The 20,403-nt window shown below is 38.1% G+C and overlaps 1 protein-coding gene and 1 long non-coding RNA gene across 8 annotated transcripts in view; both read left to right on the top strand.

Moving 5' to 3' along the window:
* Positions 1 to 20,403, top strand: part of SMARCC1 (SWI/SNF related BAF chromatin remodeling complex subunit C1) — a 181,255-nt gene that overhangs the window by 111,331 nt on the left and 49,521 nt on the right. For all 7 annotated transcript variants that reach the window (XM_089919220.1, XM_089919222.1, XM_089919219.1 and 4 more), the window contains 2 exons: positions 652 to 910; positions 2,119 to 2,280. In XM_089919220.1, the coding sequence (XP_089775346.1) occupies positions 652 to 910; positions 2,119 to 2,280 (421 nt within the window). The remainder of the gene's footprint in view (positions 1 to 651; positions 911 to 2,118; positions 2,281 to 20,403) is intronic.
* Positions 2,288 to 13,440, top strand: LOC149748268 (uncharacterized). Its single transcript, XR_016394720.1, has 2 exons — positions 2,288 to 8,449; positions 8,756 to 13,440. It is a non-coding gene; the product is annotated as an uncharacterized LOC149748268 (long non-coding RNA).

Here is a 20,403-nt window from a genome sequence, read left to right as displayed (position 1 = left end):
ACTCTATGAATTTTAGCATCAGTTTCGTAATTTTTAACAAAAAAGTTTGAATGGGATTGCGTTGAATCCGTAGTTCAATTTGGAGAGAATTGACATCTTAACAATATTGAGACTTCTAATGAATGAACACAGCATATCTCTTCATTTATTTAGGTCTTTGATTTCTCAGCATGTTTTATTTTTTCCGGCATATTGGTCTTACACATTCTTCATTATATTTTTTCCTAAGTATTTCATTTTTGTGCTATTTTAAATACTTTTTTCCAATTAAAAAATTTTCACTGCTAGTATATATGGAAATATAATTGAGTTTTTCTATTATCCTTTTAACTGATGACCTTGCTAAACTTTTTAGTTTAATACCTTTTTTTGTAGATTCTGTAGGATTTCCTATATAAGCAATCATGTGTGTATTAATAAAAACCAGTTGTTCTTCCTTTGTAATATGCATGCCTTTTATTTATTTTTCTTGACTGATTGAGAATTTAATATAATAATGAAAGCAATAATAGCTACCTATTTTCTTATGAACAGTATAACCATTTTCATTACTGTTTTTAAAGTCTGTCTAAAGAACAGTCACAGGCTTCTGATGTCATTAAATACTTCCTTGTTACCTGATATTAAAGCTCCTGTTTTTTTCCATTATAGGCTCTGGAGATGTATAAGGATGACTGGAACAAAGTGTCGGAACACGTTGGAAGTCGCACACAGGATGAATGCATCCTCCACTTTTTGAGGCTTCCCATTGAGGACCCATACCTTGAGAATTCTGATGCTTCCCTGGGGCCCCTGGCCTACCAGCCTGTCCCCTTCAGTCAGTCAGGAAACCCAGTCATGAGCACTGTTGCTTTTTTGGCATCTGTGGTGGATCCTCGTGTGGCATCTGCCGCAGCCAGAGCGGCTTTGGGTATGAACTTGCTTAAGCCATCTCACCAGAGTAACAATTTCAGATAATGGTTTAATACTTCCTTTCATGCTAATTTTATCTCAGATTTAAGTGTTATCAGCTGTTATATTCATTTCAGTTATGTAAATAACAAAAAAAAAATCGGATATTACCCCTTGAAGATACCATGTTGTATTTGAAGTATTATAACATTTTAAACTAAAACACTTAAAATATAATAATTTTCAAACTAAGAGCATGTATTAAGAATTCAGGGGTTCCCTGGTGGCGCAGTGATTGAGAATCTGCCTGCTAATGCAGGGGACACGGATTCGAGCCCTGGTCTGGGAGGATCCCACATGCCATGGAGCAACTAGGCCCGTGAGCCACAACTACTGAGCCTGCGCGTCTGGAGCCTGTGCTCCGCAACAAGAGAGGCCGCGATAGTGAGAGGCCCACGCACTGTGATGAAGAGTGGCCCCTGCTTGCCGCAACTAGAGAAAGCCCTCGCACAGAAACAAAGACCCAACACAGCAAAAATAAATTAATTAATAAACTCCTACTCCCAACATCTTCTAAAAAAAGAATTTAGAGGGACAAAACAGGTTTTTAATGGTATGTTTTGTGATTCATTCAGAATTTTATATAATTGGCAAAAAGGAGTCATTTAACATTCTTGGATTACAATAATTCTTATTAGAATTTTTTCATACCATAGAACTCTTTCTTGATTTTCTGGTTGTTTTATCCTTATTGTTATCTTGATTAAAATCTAGCCAGCAGAGTTAGATGAAATTTGGGCAGCAATTTTTTATTTTTTTTTAAATATTTATTTAGTTTTGGCTGCACCTTGTGGCATGCGGGATCTTAGTTCCTCGACCAGGGATCGAACCAAGGCCCCCTGCAGTGGAAGCGTGGAGTCTTAACTGCTGGACCACCAGGGAAGTCCCTGGATAGCAGTTTTGATTGTTACTAATAGAAATTTAAAGATCTCCTGTTTATATAGTAAGACACTGTGACATGTAAGGTAAAACATAGAGTCATAGAATTTCGTTACTGTACATGTTTATCTCCTTTGGCCCTCTTGATTTGCTGGGGTAGATCAGATCGAGTCTCCAGAAAGGTCACTAGGTTACACACGATACACTAATGTGTCATATTACCTAGTTTACATTGAAGCAAATATTTATGCAAAGCCAGATCACTGTTCCATTTTTCTTCTTAAACAGAAGAGTTTTCTCGAGTTCGGGAGGAGGTACCACTGGAATTGGTGGAAGCTCACGTCAAAAAAGTACAAGAAGCAGCACGAGCCTCTGGGAAAGTGGATCCCTCCTATGGTTTGGAGAGCAGCTGCATTGCAGGCACAGGGCCAGATGAGCCAGACAAGCTTGGTGAGTCACTGCTGCCCCCAAGAACAGGGATAATAGGTGTTGTATTTTCCTATCAGCTTGCTAGAATAATTGGGTCTTCTTGCACTTAAGAGTGAGTACAATGATCAAAAGAAACTTGCATCATAAAAAATTAAGGTATGTTTTTTTATCTCTTCCTTTTATGATAGAATTTTTAAAATTGTCTGATAACCGTTTTTGTTTTTGTTTTATTTTTGTTTTATTTTTGGTTTTTGTTTTATTTTGGCTTGGTGTTGGGTCTTCGTTGCTGCGTGCAGGCTTTCTCTCGTTGCGGCGAGTGGAGGCTACTCTTCATTGTGGCATGCGGGCTTCTCATTGCGGTGGCTTCTCTCGTTGCGGAGCATGGGCTCTAGGTGCGCGGGCTTCAGTAGTTGCAGCACGCGGGCCCTAGAGCATGCGGGCCTCAGTAGTTGTGGTGCGTGGGCTCAGTAGTTGCGCCTTGCGGGCTCTAGAATGCAGGCTCAGTAGTTGTGGTGCACGGGCTTAGTTGCTTCACGACATGTGACCTTTTCCTGGACCAGGGATCGAACCCATGTCCCCTGCATTGGCAGACGGATTCTTAACCACTGTGCCACCAGGGAAGTCCCCTCATAACTGTTAATAATATCACAGTTGTGAGGTATCTGATGCCTGTTTTTAGATATAGGTTTTGAGCATATAGACATAAGAATTCAGAAAGAGGACTTTTGTGGTTATTTTAATTTATATGTTGCTGAGTAGGTTTAAGTTTATTGTTGTTTTGGGTGATTTTTAAATTGAAATAAAATTCATATAAAATTCTTCATTTTAATCACTTAAATGTATATAATCCAGTGGCTTCTAGTAAATTCACAGTATTGTTCATTCATCACCACTATCTAATTCCAGAACATTTTTGTCACCCCAAAAGAAAAACCCCATACCAATTAAGCAGTCACTTCCCATTTTTTCTCTCCTTAGCTCTGTTGACCATTACTCTGCTTTCTGTCTCTATGGATTTGCCTATTCTGGATACTTCCTATAAATGAAAATCATACTATGTGTGGCCTTTTGTGTCTGACTTCTTTCAGGTAGCATAGTGTTTTCAAAGTTCATCCATGGTATAGTGTAATTCAGTACTATGCTGAATAATATACTTGGGTGGATATACCACATTTTACTAATCTATTAATCAGTTCATGGATATTTGTATTGTTTCCACTTTTTCATACTTTTGAATAATGCTGTTATGAACATTCATGTACAGGTTACTTGGTGATTTTCTGCTTCTTGGGTATGTAGCAGTGGAACTACTGGATCATGTGGTAATTCTTTATTTAACTTTTTGAGGAACTATCCAGCTGTTTTCACAGTGGTTTTACCATTTTGTTTCCACTAGGAATGTATGAAGGTTCCGATTTCTCCACATCCTTGCCAACACTTGTTTTCCCCTTCCCTTTTTAAAAAAAATACCCAGCCTGTGTGTGTGTGAAGTGGTATCTTATTGTGATTTTTATTTGCATTCAGTTTGGGGAGTATTGCTATCTCAACAGTGTTAAGTCTTTCAAGCAATGAACATCAGATGTCATTCCATTTATTTTAGGTCTTTAATTTCTTTAAGCAATGTTTTGAAGTTTTTAGTCTTGTATTTCCTTTGTTAAATCTTTTCCTTTGTATTTTATTCTTTTGAATGTTGTAAATGAAATTGTTTTTCTGATCTTAGGGAGAAAGCTTTTAGCATTTTATCATTAGTATGATGTTATATGTTCGATTTTCATAGATGCCTTTTATCAACTTTCGAAAATTCCCTTCTGTTTCTATTTTGTTGAGTGTTTTTTGTTTTTTTTTTTTTGCGGTTCGCGGGCCTCTCACTGTTGTGGCCTCTCCCATTGCGGAGCAGAGGCTCCGGACGTGCAGGCTCAGCGGCCATGGTTCACAGGCCTAGCCGCTCCGTGGCATGTGGGCTCTTCCCGGACCAGGGCACGAACCCGTGTCCCCTGCATCGGCAGGTGGACTCTCAACCACTGCGCCACCAGGGAAGCCCCTTGTTGAGTGTTTTTATCATGAAAGGATGTTGGATTTCATCAGCTGCTGGGGTTTTTTTGTTTGTTTTGTTTTGTTTGTTTTGTTTTTGCTGCATGCACGGTATGCGGGATCTTAGTTCCCTGACCAGGGATGGAACCCGTGCCCCTTGCAGTGGAAGCGCAGAGTCTTAACCAGTGAACCACCAGGGAAGTTCTCATCAGCAGTTTTTAATGTATCAATTGAGATGATTGTGTGGTATTTTTACTTTATTCCATAAGTAAATATTTATGTGTTACATATTAATTGAGTCTCACCTGTTGAACCACCTTTGCATTTCTGCGATAAATCCCACTTGATCAATGTAACTAATCCATTTAATATTCTATTAGATTAGGTTTGCTAGTATTATATTAAAGATTTTTGCATCTATAGTCATAAGGGATATTGGTTAGTACTTTTTATTTCTTGTGATATCTTTGTCTGGTTTTGGTATCAGGGTAATACTAACTTCTAAGAATGCTTTAGAAATTGTTCTAACTTTTGGAAGAGTTAAAGAAGTATTGGTGTTTGTTCTTTAAATGTTTGATAGAACTTGTATGTGAATCCTTCAAGCCCTATGCTCTTTTTTAATGTTTTTTTTAATTGAAGTATAGTTGGTTTACAATGTTGTGTTATTTTCTGCTGTACAGCAAAGTGATTCCATTATACATATATTATTTTTTTAATATTCTTTTCCATTATGGTGTATCACAGGATATTGAATGTAGTTCTCTGTGCTATACAGTAGGACCCTGTTGTTTATCCATTCTGTATATAATAACTTACACCTGCTAACCCCAACCTCCCACCCCATCCCTCCCCCAATTCCCTCCCCCTTGGCAACCACAGGTGTGTTCCCTGTGTCCATGAATCTGTTGGTTTCATAGATAAAGTTCATTTGTTCATATTTTAGATTCCACATTATAAGTGATATCATATGGTATTTGTCTTTTTCTGACTTACTTCACTTAGTGTGATTCTCTAGGTCCATCCATGTTGTTGCAAACGGCATTACTTCTTTTTTTTTTTTTTACAGCTGAGTAGTATTTCATTGTATATATGTATCATATCTTCTTTATCCACTCAGCTGTCAGTGGACATTTAAGTTGTTTTCATGTCTTGGCTATTGTAAATAGTGATGCAATGAACGTTGGGGTGCACGTGTCTTTTCGAATTACGGTTTTCTCTGGATATATGCCCAGGAGTGAGATTGCTGGATCATATGGTAATTCTGTTTTTAGTTTTCTGAGGAACCGCCATACTGTTTAGTGGCTGTATTTAAAATGTTTTTTGACTACTGATAGAAAATCTGTTTACTTGCTATAGACAGTCTATTCTTTTTCTTTTTTTTTTTTTTTGCGGTACGTGGGCCTGTCACTGCTGTGGCCTCTCCTGTTGCGGACCACACGCTCAGCGGCCATGGCTCACGGGCCTAGCCACTCCGCGGCATGTGGGATCCTCCCAGACCGGGGCACGAACCCGTGTCCCCTGCATCGGCAGGCGGACTCTCAACCACTGCGCCACCAGGGAAGCCCTATTCTTTTTCTTCTTGAAACAGTTTTGGTAGTTTGTGTTTTTCTAGGAATTTGTAGATTATCAAATTTGTTCACCACACACACAAAAATAAATCATAAAACCCTAAGTAGAAACAACTCAGATATCCATCAACTGTATGGATAAGCAAAATGTGGTATACAATGGAATATTATTTGACCATAAAATGGAATGAAGTGTTAACATATGCCACATCATGGAGGAACCTTGTAAACATTATGATAGGTGAAAGAAGCCAGTAAAAAGGACAATATAGTATGTAATTCCAATTATATCAAATGTCCTGAATAGGTAAATCTATAGAGACAGAAAGTATATTAATGATTGCTTAGGGTTGGGAGGAACAGGGGTAAAGGGGGATGATAGCTAAAGGGTATAGGTTTCTCTTTGAGGTGATGAAAATGTTCTGAAATTTACTGTGGTGATTGTTGTACATAACTTGAAAGATACTAAAATTCATTGAATTGTACTCATTTTGATGGGTTGATCATATGGTGAATTATATCTTGGTAAAGCTGTTTTTTTAAAAGTTCATAATGTTCTTTTATATTCCTTTAAAAAATTATTTATTTTTGGTTGTGTTGGGTTTTCGTTGCAGCACGTGGGCTTTCTCTAGTTGTGGTGAGCGGGGGCTACTTTCCGTTGCAGTGCACGGGCTTCTCATTGCGGTGGCTTCTCTTGTTACAGAGCACGGGCTCTAGGCATGCAGGCTTCAGTAGTTGTGGTGTGCGGGCTCAGTAGTTGTGGCTCGCAGGCTCTAGAGCACAGGCTCAGTAGTTGTGGCTCACAGGCTTAGTTGCTCTGCGGCATGTGGGATCTTCCTGAACCAGGGCTCAAACCAGTGTCCCCTGCATTGGCGGGTGGATTCTTAATCACTGCGCTACCAGGGAAGGCCCTATATTCCTTTTTATTTCTGTGAGGTTGGTAGTGTTTCCATTTTCATTCCTGATAATAGTAATTTGGTCCAGTTTTTTTTTTCCTTCATCAGTCTAGAAAAAGGCTTGTCAATTTAATCTTTTCAGAGAACGCACTTTTGATTTCAGTGGTTCTCTGTATTGTTTTTCTATTCTCTTAATTTATCATCACTCTGATCTTTATTATTTCCTTCCTTCTCTTGCTTTTGGTTAAGTTTGCTCTTCTTTTAATAGTGCCTTAAGTTGGAAATTGGGATATTGATTTGAGATCTTTCGTCCTTATTAATGTAGATAACGTAGACTTTCATAGCTGTATAAATATCCCTCTTTTTGCTGCATTCCGTAAGTCTTCATATGTTTTGTTTTTGTTTTCGTTCTTCTCAAAGTATTTTGCAGTTTCCCTGGTGATTTCTTCTTTGACCCATTGGTTGTTTAAGAGTATGTTTTTTAAACCACTCAGTGGTCTTGAGCTATTCTTCCACAAACTCTTAAAATGGAAAGAGGTTGATAGAAAATAGTTTCTTAAAAAAATAAAACAGCATGTTGTTTACTTGTACCAATTTGTGAATTTTTTAGATTTCCTTCTGTTATTAATTTCTAGTTTTATTCCATTTTATTCACAGAAGATAATTTGTGTGATTTCTATTTTTTAAATTTTATTAAGACTTGTTTTGTTGCTTAACATATTGTCTGTCCTGATGAAAATACTCATTTTGTATTTTGCTATCATTGAATGGTGTCTTCTGTGTATGATTGGTGTGGCTGGTTTATAGTGTTGTTCAAGTTGTCTGCTTCTTTATCTTTTTTCCTAGTTGTTCCATCCTTTTTGAAATGTCTTGAAATCTCCAACTATTGTGGGTGGACTGTATTCCTTTCTTCAATTCTGTCTGGTTTTGCTTCATATATTTTGAGACTCTGTTGTTCGTTGCATGTATGTTTATAATTGTTATATCTTTTTAATGGGTTGACCTTTCATCATTATGTAATACCTTTTTCTCTTGTAACATTTTTTGTTTAAAAGTCTGTTTTATCTGATGTCAACATACCACTCCAGCTGTCTTTTGGTTGCTGTGTTTTCATGGAAAAGCTCTGAGTTCATTACCTCTGAGTTTTCTCATCTGTAATAAGAGATGGTTAGATACTCTCTATAATGTGTCATTTAGCTATGCCAGTCTGTGATATTGGACAAATGATATTTTTCTTAATAAGGACTTCTATCTGTTTTTGTTTAATTTTGAAGAGGAGTAGAATTTTAATAAAGTAGCTTCATAAACAGTACTTGACTTCTCAAACGGGAAGTGTTCCTATATAAGAGGGTAATTTTCACACTAAAATACAGTAAAAATACTGTTTTATATATAATTATCAGTAGTGTATTTCCAACATTTCTTACGTTGTTCATTAATTTTTTTCATTCATCATGAAACAATTTCTGAAGAATAATTCAAGCTAAAGATTTATTGCTGTCATCTTGCCTAATAGTTATGACTTTGTATCAGTTGTATGAAATTTATACAACCTATGCTTCAGCTGCAGTGATTTTGTCTTTTTCATTTATTCTTATAGGATAAAGATAATATGAAGTAAAAATTTAAATTGTCAGCCATTATGCCACAGATGATACCATCTGAACTCCTGGTGCTCTGTTCTAGGTGGTTTGAGTAGGTACCAGTAAGATCTCTTCTAGCCTAAAATCTTAGAGTTTCCATGAGTTTGCATAGGGCCTATCCCTGTTGTTTTCTCTACTTTCTTGAAAGTGTCAATCTAGCAGTTTCATTTTGCAGATAATGGAAACAGATTTTCAGATTAATCAAAGTTCTCACTCTAGTCTTCAGAACAAATTATTGACCTAACTGTTCTTGATATTGGTTACTAACCCAGAGTACCAAGGCTTTGAGTTAAAAAGTAATTTACAGTATCCACAGTACTTCTCAGTTTGAAAACTCACTTATTTTCCTTTCTCTTAGATGGAGACTGAAATTAGCAAACCAAGCCACATCTCTGTTGCTCTTTGTTGATTCTGCACCATGAGGCAGTGCCCAGCTCACGCCAGGAAAACCTGGGCCTATTGAATGCCTGGGAAAGGTCTTACTTTCCTCAACTTTTTTTGTGTGTTTTTGGTTCATTTGTAGGGTCTTTTGGTTCCCTGTGGTCATGGAATTGAAAAGGGTTGGCAAAGCCTTCTTATTTCATTCAAAGAAGTTTCTGTACTCTGCAAAATCCGGGACATGGTTTTACATGTAAATCTGTTTTAAAATTTTGGTAGATGATACCATAAAGGATTAGTGGTTAAGAAACAGGTTGCGAAGTTGGCCATTTCTAGTTTAGTGGGATTTAAAAGAGGACCAAAAAAAAAAAATCTAGCAACCTTAGTCCTGTGGGGCTAGATTTTCCTGATTCATTAGTGAATGTATGATTTGTAAAGCTTGGATCAGACTGCTGCAGGAAGCACTGGAGACTACAAAGGGTGATTCTTTGAATGGCATGAACAGTAAACTTCATTCGTAGGACCTGGAGGTGGCCTATCAGGTAACCTTTCTGAAGTGCAGTGTATACTCACTAGTTGCAGCAATAGAATTTGGATCCTTTTACCATTTAATACGGGTTAAGGAAAATACCAGGCTAATATGAATATTTCTAAATGAGTTGTAGACAGAATTCTATAACTAATGCTGGCCTATTACAGTTAAAGTGATTTATATTGGGCTGTGACTAATAGAATAAATTAGGAAACAACAAATGGTGCTCCCTGTAGAACTGGCTCAGCAAAGTTGTAGTGGGGAGTCAATAGTATATCTCTTATCTTTCTGAACCACATTACAAGTTCAGAGTTCAAAGAAAGGAAGTATCAGATTTACATTTAAACTTACACTTTATATAACAAAATAGTGCCTTATTACATAGCACACAGATTTGAGATAGAATGATGTAGGTTTCCTTATCAAGGTAATATTCTGCCTGGGTGGTAGATTAATCATACTTTTTATTGTGATAATTTACAGTTACACTAGTAACTTTTATGTATTAATGATGGTAAAATGATAATATGGGAAAAAATAAATAAGTTTCCTTACAAAATACAAGACTGGATTTCTCTCATTAGCCTACCTAACTTTTTATTGTGGATTTGGGGGGAAGTATTTGGTGAAATAAAAGTTAGTTAAGATAGGTGAACACTAGGTCTGAAACACCTTATTTTTCATTTATTAGGAGACTTCTCATGGGAATTATTTAGGGAAGTAAGTGTTATCAAAAGGAGTTTCTTTTTTTTTTTAATGAATTGTTTTCTAATGCTGGTGCTGCTTTTTTTTTTTTTAATTTTTGGCTGCATTGGGTCTTCATTGCTGCGCATGCGCTTTCTCTAGTTGCGGCAAGCCGGGGCTACTCTTCGTTGCGGTGTGTGGGCTTCTCATTGCAGTGGCTTCTTTTGTTGTGGAGCATGGGCTCTAGGTGCGCGGGCTTCAGTAGTTGCAACGTGTGGGCTCAGTAGTTGTGGCTCACAGGCTCTGGAGTGCAGGCTCCATAGTTAATGGTGCTCAGCTTAGTTGCTCCACGGCATGTGGGATCTTCCCGGACCAGGGCTCGAACCCATGTCCCCTGCATTGGCAGGCACATTCTTAACCACTGCACCACCAGGGAAGTCCCAGGAGTTTTAGTTTAAGCGTCTTTTAACACTGTAATCATTGATTAGTATCTCCTGATTTCTCTAAGTTTGTATTGTTTTTTTGTTTGACCAGAGACCATTCTAGGAATAGAAAAAATAATACTGCTATTTGAGACCTTTTTTGTTTAACCTAAAAATATTATGAGATTTTATTTGCTTTCAGTTATAGGGGAAGGTGAGAGAAGTTAAGACCAAAGAAATGAAGAGAAATTTTAAACATTGCTTAGAAGTCATCGGAAACCAACATTTCTTTCTCAATCCCCATGTTTGTCACACATTATATAGGGGTTTTCTGCTTCGTCATTTAAGGTTCTTTTCAGGACAGCCCTTTGGAGAAAGTGGCATTGTTATTAAGTAGAAGCAAGGAAACTAAGGTGTTGGCAGGTTACATTGGCATGCTTGTTAAGAATGGGGTAAAATTTGAACCTAAATGTCTCTGACCCCAAAGCTCAACCTCTCTTCCCTGTGGCATGCTGACAGAAGTAAAATATGTAGGAATGTTTGTGTATTTTTCATTCATTGAACAAGGATCATTAAAGGTCTAATAGCTCCATGGTATGTATTACGTTATATACTATGACAAATGCAATAGGAAAAGACCCGGCCCTCCTGAAAACCTAGGCTCTGCGTAAAGAGACAGGTAGGAGTGACTGTGGATGTTTCATCTATACAAGATTAAGTGCTGAGAAACTCACAGCAAAATTCAGTGTATGAGCCCATACCACATAACCATTCTTAGACGGGATATCAGTTGTTTTTTGTTTTTTGTTTTTTTTTGCGGTACGCGGGCCTCTCACTGTTGTGGCCTCTCCCGTTGCGGAGCACAGGCTCCGGACGCGCAGGCTCAGCGGCCATGGCTCTTGGGCCTAGCCTCTCCACGGCATGTCGGCATGTGGGATCTTCCCGGACCGGGGCACGAACCCATGGGATATCAGTTTTAAGCTAAACTTTTTTCCCCTTTTAACTGAGAGATAAATAAGACTGTAAATATATTGTGTTATCATGGTGTCTCATTGTGTTCTAGGTGCTAGGGTACTGGTAAACAAAGCCAACCAAAATTCCTGCCCTGTGGACTTTATATTTTATAGGTGGAAGATGGACAGGCGTCTAATATGTAAAACTTAGAATGTATAAATTAAATGTAAATATGTAGAAAGAGTGTGTTGGCTGGTAAGTGGCATGGTGAAAATAGAGCAGGGACCTGTCAATAAGAGTGAAGTGTGGGGAATTGCAATTTTAAATGGTCAGGGAATGCATGTCTCACCAAGAAAGTGGCATTTGAGCAAAGATGTAAGTGGAAGGCAAGGAAGGGGGAACTGCGTAGACATCTAAGGTCAGAGGGTTCCAAGCATTGGGAGCAGCCAGTATACAGGCCGCTGGACAGGAGCTGCCTGGCATAGTTGAGGAATAGCAAGGAGAATCATGGGCAGGTAGCTGAATTGCAGGGTAGAGGAGGCCAAGGGAGATTATGAGGGGCCTTGTGGGCCACTGTAACATTTTAATGTTTACTCTGAGGTGGAGCCAAATGAGGGGTTTGAGCAGAAGAGTGTCAGGGTCTGACCTATGTTTTTAAGTTTCATTCTACTAGGTTGAGAATAGACCCCATCTAGGAACTGTTAAATTTGATTTATTTTTCAAATAACGTACGTAATATATTTGAATATTAAAGATTTTTAAAAATTTTATCACTAAGCCTTTTATTAAAGAGCTTCATTAGTTTTTTTTTTTTTTAATTTGACCTGGAGACTAAACAAAATAGCCTTTCTGATAACCTGTTTACTTGTAGCCAAACATACTGAAATCAACATAGGATAGCACAGTGAAATCTTGTATGCCTACCAGTTAGGTTCAATTTTGCCATTTTTACCTATCTAGGAATCTAATAAATAATTTTTATTTTATTATTATTTTGGTGAATTATTTCAAAGTAAGTTGTAGACATCATGATTCTTTGTACCCCCTAAATAATTCAGCATGTGTCTCCTAAGAATAAGAACATTTTCCTAAATAAATATCATAACAGAATGACTCTCAGCCCCTTTTAGGTCATCAGCCCTTCCCCCAGAGAGTTGGAATGTATATGTATATTTAAGAACCTGTCAAGAGTCTGTCAGATACTTATTATTGTACCCTCCATTTGTATTTCCTAGCCTCAAGTATTGGTTTTATTTATTTATTTTTGCTACTGAGTAGATTTACTGTCTGTATCTTAATTCTGGTTTAGAGGAATTTGAAAGATTAAGTTCATTGATGCTTTTTCCTTATAATTGACTATGCTTTTAGGGAAATTGAATCACAAATAGAACGTTCAGAGAAGATTCTTCTATATCAGTGAGTGGATTAACACCTTATGGAATACAGGACTCCAAGGAGTGTATCTTGAATAATTTGTCACAGCTCTGTGTAGAAGAACCCAACTCATTACTCCTAGTTTTCAAGAAGGTTAAGAACTAGTCTGGAGTCCATCAGGAGATTAAGAAGAGCATCCTGATAATAATAATGTTGAAAAGGTCACTTTCTAGGAACATAAAGCCCAGAAGTGACTGTTACAATTCTTGCCTCAGATACTATTCACAGCATATAAATAGGCTCATTCTTCTCACCCTGAGGATTCCCATAACATCTTTAAAATCAGGCAGTTCTAAAACACCATGTGTGAAAACATGCTAGGCTAGTGAACCTCAGGAAGAAGTGGATCAGTATTTGATCTTTGACTACGTCATGTGGAGTGGGCTTCTCTCTTCTCTTTGTCACTGTTTTATTTGAAGGGCTCTTTCAGATCTATTTCAAGAAGCATTGAAATAGAAATTAAGACTTCTGAGCAGCTCACAATAGGACATTTAACCTCTAAGGACTAGCTAGGATTGAAGTGACTTGCCTAATGAATCATATTTATTAGATGGTAGGATAAGAATTTTTAGGAAGAAATTGGCTTCCCTTATGTAATACAATTGTCTGCCTTTGGTGACTTTTTTTTTTTTGGTCAAATCAGGTATAACTATATCAGTTGCTTGATGTAGCTCTCTTGCTGTGGGGCAGTTATGTAAGACACACGAAATACCCTCTAATAATTGGGGCTATTTTTTGTGATGAGTTACATATACATGGAAAAATAATTCAGTGTTGGAGGATTGGAGATAGAATGAAGTATATAGTATTAATTGTTCAAGGAGGACTGTAGATAGGAAGTGCTGTAAGAATGAACACAATGGGACTTGTAATTTTAGGCTAAAGAAGACTTCACAAAGAAAGTAGGATTTGAGCTGAATGTTGAAAAAAGAGGTTTAGAATGTCACTGATTGGAACAAGTACAGTATTCAATTCTGTAGAACGATGTGAACAAAGGCACAGAGATGGAAATGGAAGGTTGTTCAAATGGCAGGAAGTTAACCAGGTTGGCCACAATACATAGTTCAAATAAGGATGTAGAAAGAGAGCAGCTTACAGAGGTAGGTTGGAGCTGGGTTATAGAGAGTTTGATACAAGGCTCACGAGCCTGGTTAGACTGTATATTGCCAGCTTTATGGAACATTTGAACTTTAATACAGTGAATGACATGATTAGTCTCCCAGAAGTGTTGAATGACATTCCCTCCTTCCCTAGGAAGACAAAAATTATTGGACTCACATTTCTAAAATGTTTTGGTCTCAGGACTTCTTTGACTTTTTAAAAATATCAAGGAACCCAAAATGCTTCTTCAGTTTATTTGGATTATATCTGTTGACATTTACTATATTAAAAATTGATAATGGGAGGGCTTCCCAGGTGGCACACTGGTTAAGAATCTGCCTGCCAGTGCAGGGCACATGGGTTCCATCCCTGGCCCGGGAAGATCCCACATGCCGCGAAGGAGCCAAGCCTGTGTGCCACAACTACTGAGGCTGCGCTCTAGAGCCTGTGATCCACAGCTACTGAAGCCCGCGCGTCTAGAACCCGTGCTCCGCAACAGGAGAAGCCACCGCAGTGAGAAGCATGCGCACTGCAACGAAGAGTAGCCCCCGCTCACTGCAACTAGGGAAAGCCTGTGTGCACAGCAACGAAGACCTAACACAGCCAAATATAAAAAAACCAAACAAATAAATAAATAAATTTATTTTTTTAAAAAAAGTTAAAAAATTGGTACTGGGAAACTTTTAAAAAATAATACATAGGTGCATGTTTCTATAGCTGACTTCATCATGCAGCCTCTGGAAAGCCATATGCCACACTTGTGTGAGATGAGAGTGAAAAGGCAAGTATCTTTGTGTTGCTATGAAAATAGTTTTGACCTTGGGAACCCTCAGGGTACCCAGACCACACTTTGTGAATCACTGAATTAAATAATCACCCTGTCCTTGAAGAATATTTATGGTGGGGGAGGGGATATCATTATAAAAAAGAAATACAGCTATAGGTAGAGGCATATGTGGAGGAAACACGATTATTTATGCTTGGGTCAGTTAGGGAAGGCTGCACCAAGGACATGACCTTTTAAGCAATAATGAAAAAGGAAGAAGGAATGAACATAGGTGGCATATTCTGAAAATAGTACAAAGAAGTCTGTGGGGAGCAGGTACTGTGGCCAAGGGCAGCTTTGTAGGTTTGCGGCTGATTTTGAAGGGCTTTTACCTTGTAGACTTCGAGAAGATTCCAGAGAGTAGAAGTAACGTGGTTCTGTCTGTTTTAGGAAGTAACTGCTGGCAGTTTACAGATGATGTGTAGAAAATGGAGAGTATTCTCACCAAATAATCATAATTCTTTCTAAAAAGCATCATTACTTATTCATAACATACTTTATTAAAGGCAGGTATTTTGCAAGCATTTAATTCTCTCCTCAAAGCTAACTTTTCCAGTTCCCTCAACTCTTTAGGGAATGGTTTCTCTCTCTCTCTCCTCATTTTGGTTTTGCTAACCGTATTATTACTAGACTGAAAAGCGCACTGCATTGCAGAAGCTAGGAGAAAGGGGTGGTGACTAGAAACCAACCAGTCTGGTGGATGAGACCATTTTCTATTTGTAGTCTCTGAAGACATTGTTATCATGGATGCTAGATAATTTGCTTCTCACCCTTGGTTGAGGTTCATTCAAAAGTTTAGGAGGTATAGTAGTTATCTATTGCTGCATAACAAATTACCACAAAATTAGTGGCTTAAAACAAGATATATTTATTATCTCATAGTTTCTGTGAGTCAGAAGTCTATGCACAGCCTAACTTGTCCTCTGCTTAGGATCTCAAAAGGCTACAATCAAGGTGGCTGGACTACATTCTCATCTGTTGAAGAATCCACCTCCAAGGTCACTCCTGTTCTCAGAATTCATTTACTTCCAGTTGTAGAACGGAAAGCCTCAATTTCTTGCTGGCTGTCAGCTGGAAGCTTCCCTCAGCTCCTAGGGCCACCCAGGGTTCTTTGCCATTTAGGCTTCCCCAGCATGGCAGCTTACTTCATCAAGCCAGCAAGAAGAGTCTCCAGAGCAAGTAACAGCACAGGGTCTTATATAAACTAACATCCTGTCACCTTTGCTGTATTCTGTTGCGGCTAGAAACAAATCACAGATGCTACTCACACTCAAGAGAAGGGGTTCATACAAGGACATGAAAACCTTGAGGCAGGGATTGTATGAGGCCACCTTCGCGTCTCACCACCAGTGTCCCTCAATTTCCAACATTAAAGTTGAGACCTTGAGAGTCCGACAGTATCTCCAGAGTATCTTTGTTCATAAGCAGGACTATCATATTAGCATGAATTTTCTATCACAGAGGTTAGCAAACTTTTCCTATAAATGGCCAAATGGTAAAAACTTTAGGCTTTTGCAGACCACACGGTCTCTGTCGCAACTACTCAGTTCTGCCTTTGTGGTGCAAAAGCATCCATAGACAATACTTAAATGAGCTCGGCTGTGTTGTGATAAAATTTTATTTACAAAAGCAGCCATCTTTTGCTGACCCCTTGTCGATCAGATTGGTCAGGTATCGCTGACCCATTAGTAACATTTTAAGAGAATGGGACATGGGCAGGTCATTTTATAAAACTAACTGGTCCTTTACAGAAAAGATCACATAGGGAGGGTAAGTCAGATAACAAACCAGATTGGGAAGGATATTTGACAGTCCAGGGAAGAATGAGAGCCCTTTGTTTTCCCTGAAGCAGTGCCAAAGGCCACGGAAAGGGCTCATGTTAATAGAGAGATAGGGCCTGGGTCCAGCCAACTGAACTTTCTGATAATATTAATAATTGTCATTGAGCACTCACTATGAGCCAGACAGTTATTGCATTTTACATGAAATAATTAATTTAATCCTTAGCACTACCCTTGTGAAGGAAATAATAATTATTCTCCTTTTGTACATAAGCAGACTGAAGCCGCTGTCAACTAAGGAGCTTGCCCAGGGTCACTTGAGCTGGTAAATTGTGGGGACAGGATTCGTACTTAGTCTGTATCCAGAACTCATCCTATTTTTCTAGAGCAGGGGTTAGCAAATTTTGGTTCTTGGTCCAAATCCAAGTTGCCGACTATTTTTATTTAGCCCACAATATATGAGAATGGATTTTACATTTTTAAATGTTTGGATAAAACCAAAAGAATAGTATTTTGTGAAATGCAAAAATATATGACATTTAGATTTCAGTGTCCATGAAGTTTTATTGGAACACAGCCACTCCCATTCATTTCCAAGCGGCTTTTGTGGCTGATTTTGTGCTACTGTGGCAGAGTTGAGTAGATGCAACTAGGACTGTGGGGCCTGCAAAGCTGAAAAGAGTTACTATCTCACCCTTTACAGAAAATGTTTACCAACCCGTTCTACAGCATAAAGAGCTAATTGTAAACTGTGATGTTGGTATTTTCCCCTGGCTGACAAGGCATTAATTACCTGGCAAGAGGATTTTTTTTTTTTTTTTTGCTTTCTCTTTCTTTTTGTCTTTGGCATGTGGCTCACTAGTTTTATGTTATGTGTTTCTTATTTAAGTTGTGAATTTCATTTTATTCATTCTAGTATCTTCTTTCATTAACTCTGCAGACATGGGTCAGGCCATATATTTGTAGGGAAAGATTCTCAACCTTCTAATTTATTGGCACCAACAAGGTGACATTAAGGGAGGGGACTTCTCTGGTGGCACAGTGGTTAAGACTCCACGCTCCCATTGCAGGGGTCCCGGGTTCGATCCATGGTCAGGGAACTAGATGCCGTATGCCACAGTTAAGGAGCCCACCTGCCGCAACTAAGACCCGGTGCAACCATATAAATAATAAATAAATATTTAAGAAATATGACATTAAGGGATATGTGAGCGGCTGCAACCTCTTCAGGGTTTACAGTTCTAATCAGAATTCACACCAAAGACAAGCACGCGTGCGCGCACCCTCTCTCCTTCCCTCCCTCTCTTTCTCTCTCTGTCTCTCCCCAAGAATATGTCTGATAGCAGCTTTAAAAAAATGTTGATAGAAGACACTTTACATACTCTTCCATGTAGCATCTTGAGAAATACACAACTCATAATTAAACTGTTAATAGACATCTCCTTAAAAGTCTTGAGATTTTCCCCCTTACAGAGGGTCTGTCTCTAACTGCACCATCATTATATGAATAGATATTAATATTATGTAACTCTTCATCTTGGAATCATAGCTAATTAAAGAGTTGATATCAAATTTGGCTTGCCTTACAATAGAGAGTGTTATCTTTTTAGAATGCAGAGCTGTAGATTGTGGTTATTTCAAATGTAGATTATTTTTATTAAAAAAAATACTGCATTTCTCCCACATAATACTTATTCAGTGTGTAATTGTTGACTCAGCAAAGGTGGCCTAATGCACATTCAATTAAGAGTAACTTGTGAGGGGAGATCAGCTCAGTGCTTTGTGACCACTTAGAGGGGTGGGATAGGGAGGGTGGGAGGGAGACGCCAGAGGGAGGAGATACGGGGATATATGTATATGTATAGCTGATTCACTTTGTTATAAAGCAGAAACTAACACACCATTGTAAAGCAATGATTTATGATTGCTGTATGATTCTCAAGAAAAAAGAGTAACTTGTGAGGTTTGGGGGCTTAAAAAAACTCCATCTGCATTTGGGGTTTTTGTTCAAGTCATTTTATTGTTATATTTTAATGTGTCTTAAGGCGTGTTACATATTTCATCTGAACTAATTAGAATATTACCAGTAATTTCTCTCTGTTTCCCTCTTACCTCATCTTTTTACCTTCCCACTCCCAGCCCTAAGAATCCTGAATTTTTAAATATTGTTCAACTACGTTTTAAGCAATTTTTAAAAAATATTTATTTAATTTTTTGGCTGTGTTGGGTCTTCGTTGCTGCGTGCGGGCTTTCTCTAGTTGCTGCGAGCAGGGGCTACTCTTCGTTGCAGTGCGTGGGCTTCTCATTGCGGTGGCTTCTCTTGTTGCGGAGCACGGGCTCTAGGCACATGAGCTCAGTAGTTGTGGCACGTGGGCTCAGTAGTTGTGGCTCACGGGCTCAGTAGTTGTGGTTCGTGGGCTCAGTAGTTGTGGCTCGCAGGCTTTAGAACGCAGGCTAAGTAGCTGTGGTGCGTGGGCTTAGTTGCTCTGCGGCATGTGGGATCTTCCTGGACCAGGGCTCGAACCCGTGTCCCCTGCATTGGCAGGTGGATTCTTAACCACTGTGCCACCAGGGAAGCCCATAAGCAATTTTTAATCACAAAGATGTACTTAATATATGTTGGTTATAATTTTGTTTGTTTTTAAGCTTTAGAAAGTGTGATAGATTTATACTTCTAAGACTTTTATTTTTAACTCAGTATTATATTTTCAGTATTTTTTCGTGAAGTTGCATTATCCATGTAACCATAGTTAATTTATTTCCACTGCTGTAAGATATTCTGGTATGTGATTATAACTCATTTTAATTATCCCTTCTCTTATTGTTGAACAGACAGTTTGGGTTGTTTCCTGTTTTTCTATTTCAAACATGCATGTACATACAATCTTGTACATGCCTCACAGTGTACACATATAGGGTTTTGCTTAGATGCAGTGCTACTTGAAGTGTGGACCAGTTGCCACACTGAGTTAAGAAATATGCATCACTAAGCTCTCTTTAATTCAGTTGTCAATTTTTCATGAAGTAAATTTATTAATAAAGGAAAGGAGAAAAGAGCATTGAACACTTTGGAACATTGAACCTTGAACATGAGCAGCACTGTTTTAGGAAACTCCAAGTTTTTTCCCGAAGTTGACCAGTAACACTTGATCCAACACCTTCCTAGTGTTAGACTCTGCTGATGTAGCAGGTGTAAAATGATGTTCTTTTATAGTTTTAAATTACATTTCTCTGACAACTAATTGGAGTATCTTAAATTTACTGGTCATATGTCATTCTGTAAAATAACTGTTCTTGTCTTTTACTTACTTTTCTATAGTATTTATGTTTTTCTTTATAAATCTGATGTACTAGTCTTCTAGTTGCTGTGCTGCATGTGTTTTCTCTTATTACTTGTTCTTTTTGTCATCTCAATGAAAAGAAGTCCTTGATTTTAATAGAGTTTTGTCTTCTGTTTTATGGTTGGCACTTTTTGTGTTGTGATTAGGAGATGATTCAAGTTTTTTTTTTAATGTGTCTTTATCTAGAATTGATTTTTGTTAGCGTATCGAAACGCAGTTGATTTTGCATGTTAATTTTATAGGTAACTGCCTTGTAACGCTGTCATTATTTCTAATAACTTTTCTGCAGATTCTTCTAGGTATATAGTTTTATTCTCTGCAAATCATAAGTATTTTCTTCTTTCCTTTCCAGTCCTCTTTTAATTTCTTTTTCTTTATTGACTACCTAGACCAAGACTTCTATGGCAGTATCAAAGGAAAGTAGTAATACTGGTATCCATGTCTTGCTCTTGATTTTAAAGGGGATACTACAGGCATCTCTCCATGAAGAATGACATTTATTGTAGGATTATCAGTAACAATCTTTGGAGGGCACAGGAACTTTCCTTTTAGC

This window comes from Delphinapterus leucas, chromosome 10 (assembly GCF_059928025.1).
Source record: "Delphinapterus leucas isolate spDelLeu-1000000601 "Yukka" chromosome 10, BTC_Dleu_Yukka2, whole genome shotgun sequence".
In the NCBI taxonomy this organism is placed as follows: Eukaryota; Metazoa; Chordata; class Mammalia; order Artiodactyla; family Monodontidae; genus Delphinapterus; species Delphinapterus leucas.
This window is presented reverse-complemented; position numbering and strand designations above follow the sequence as displayed.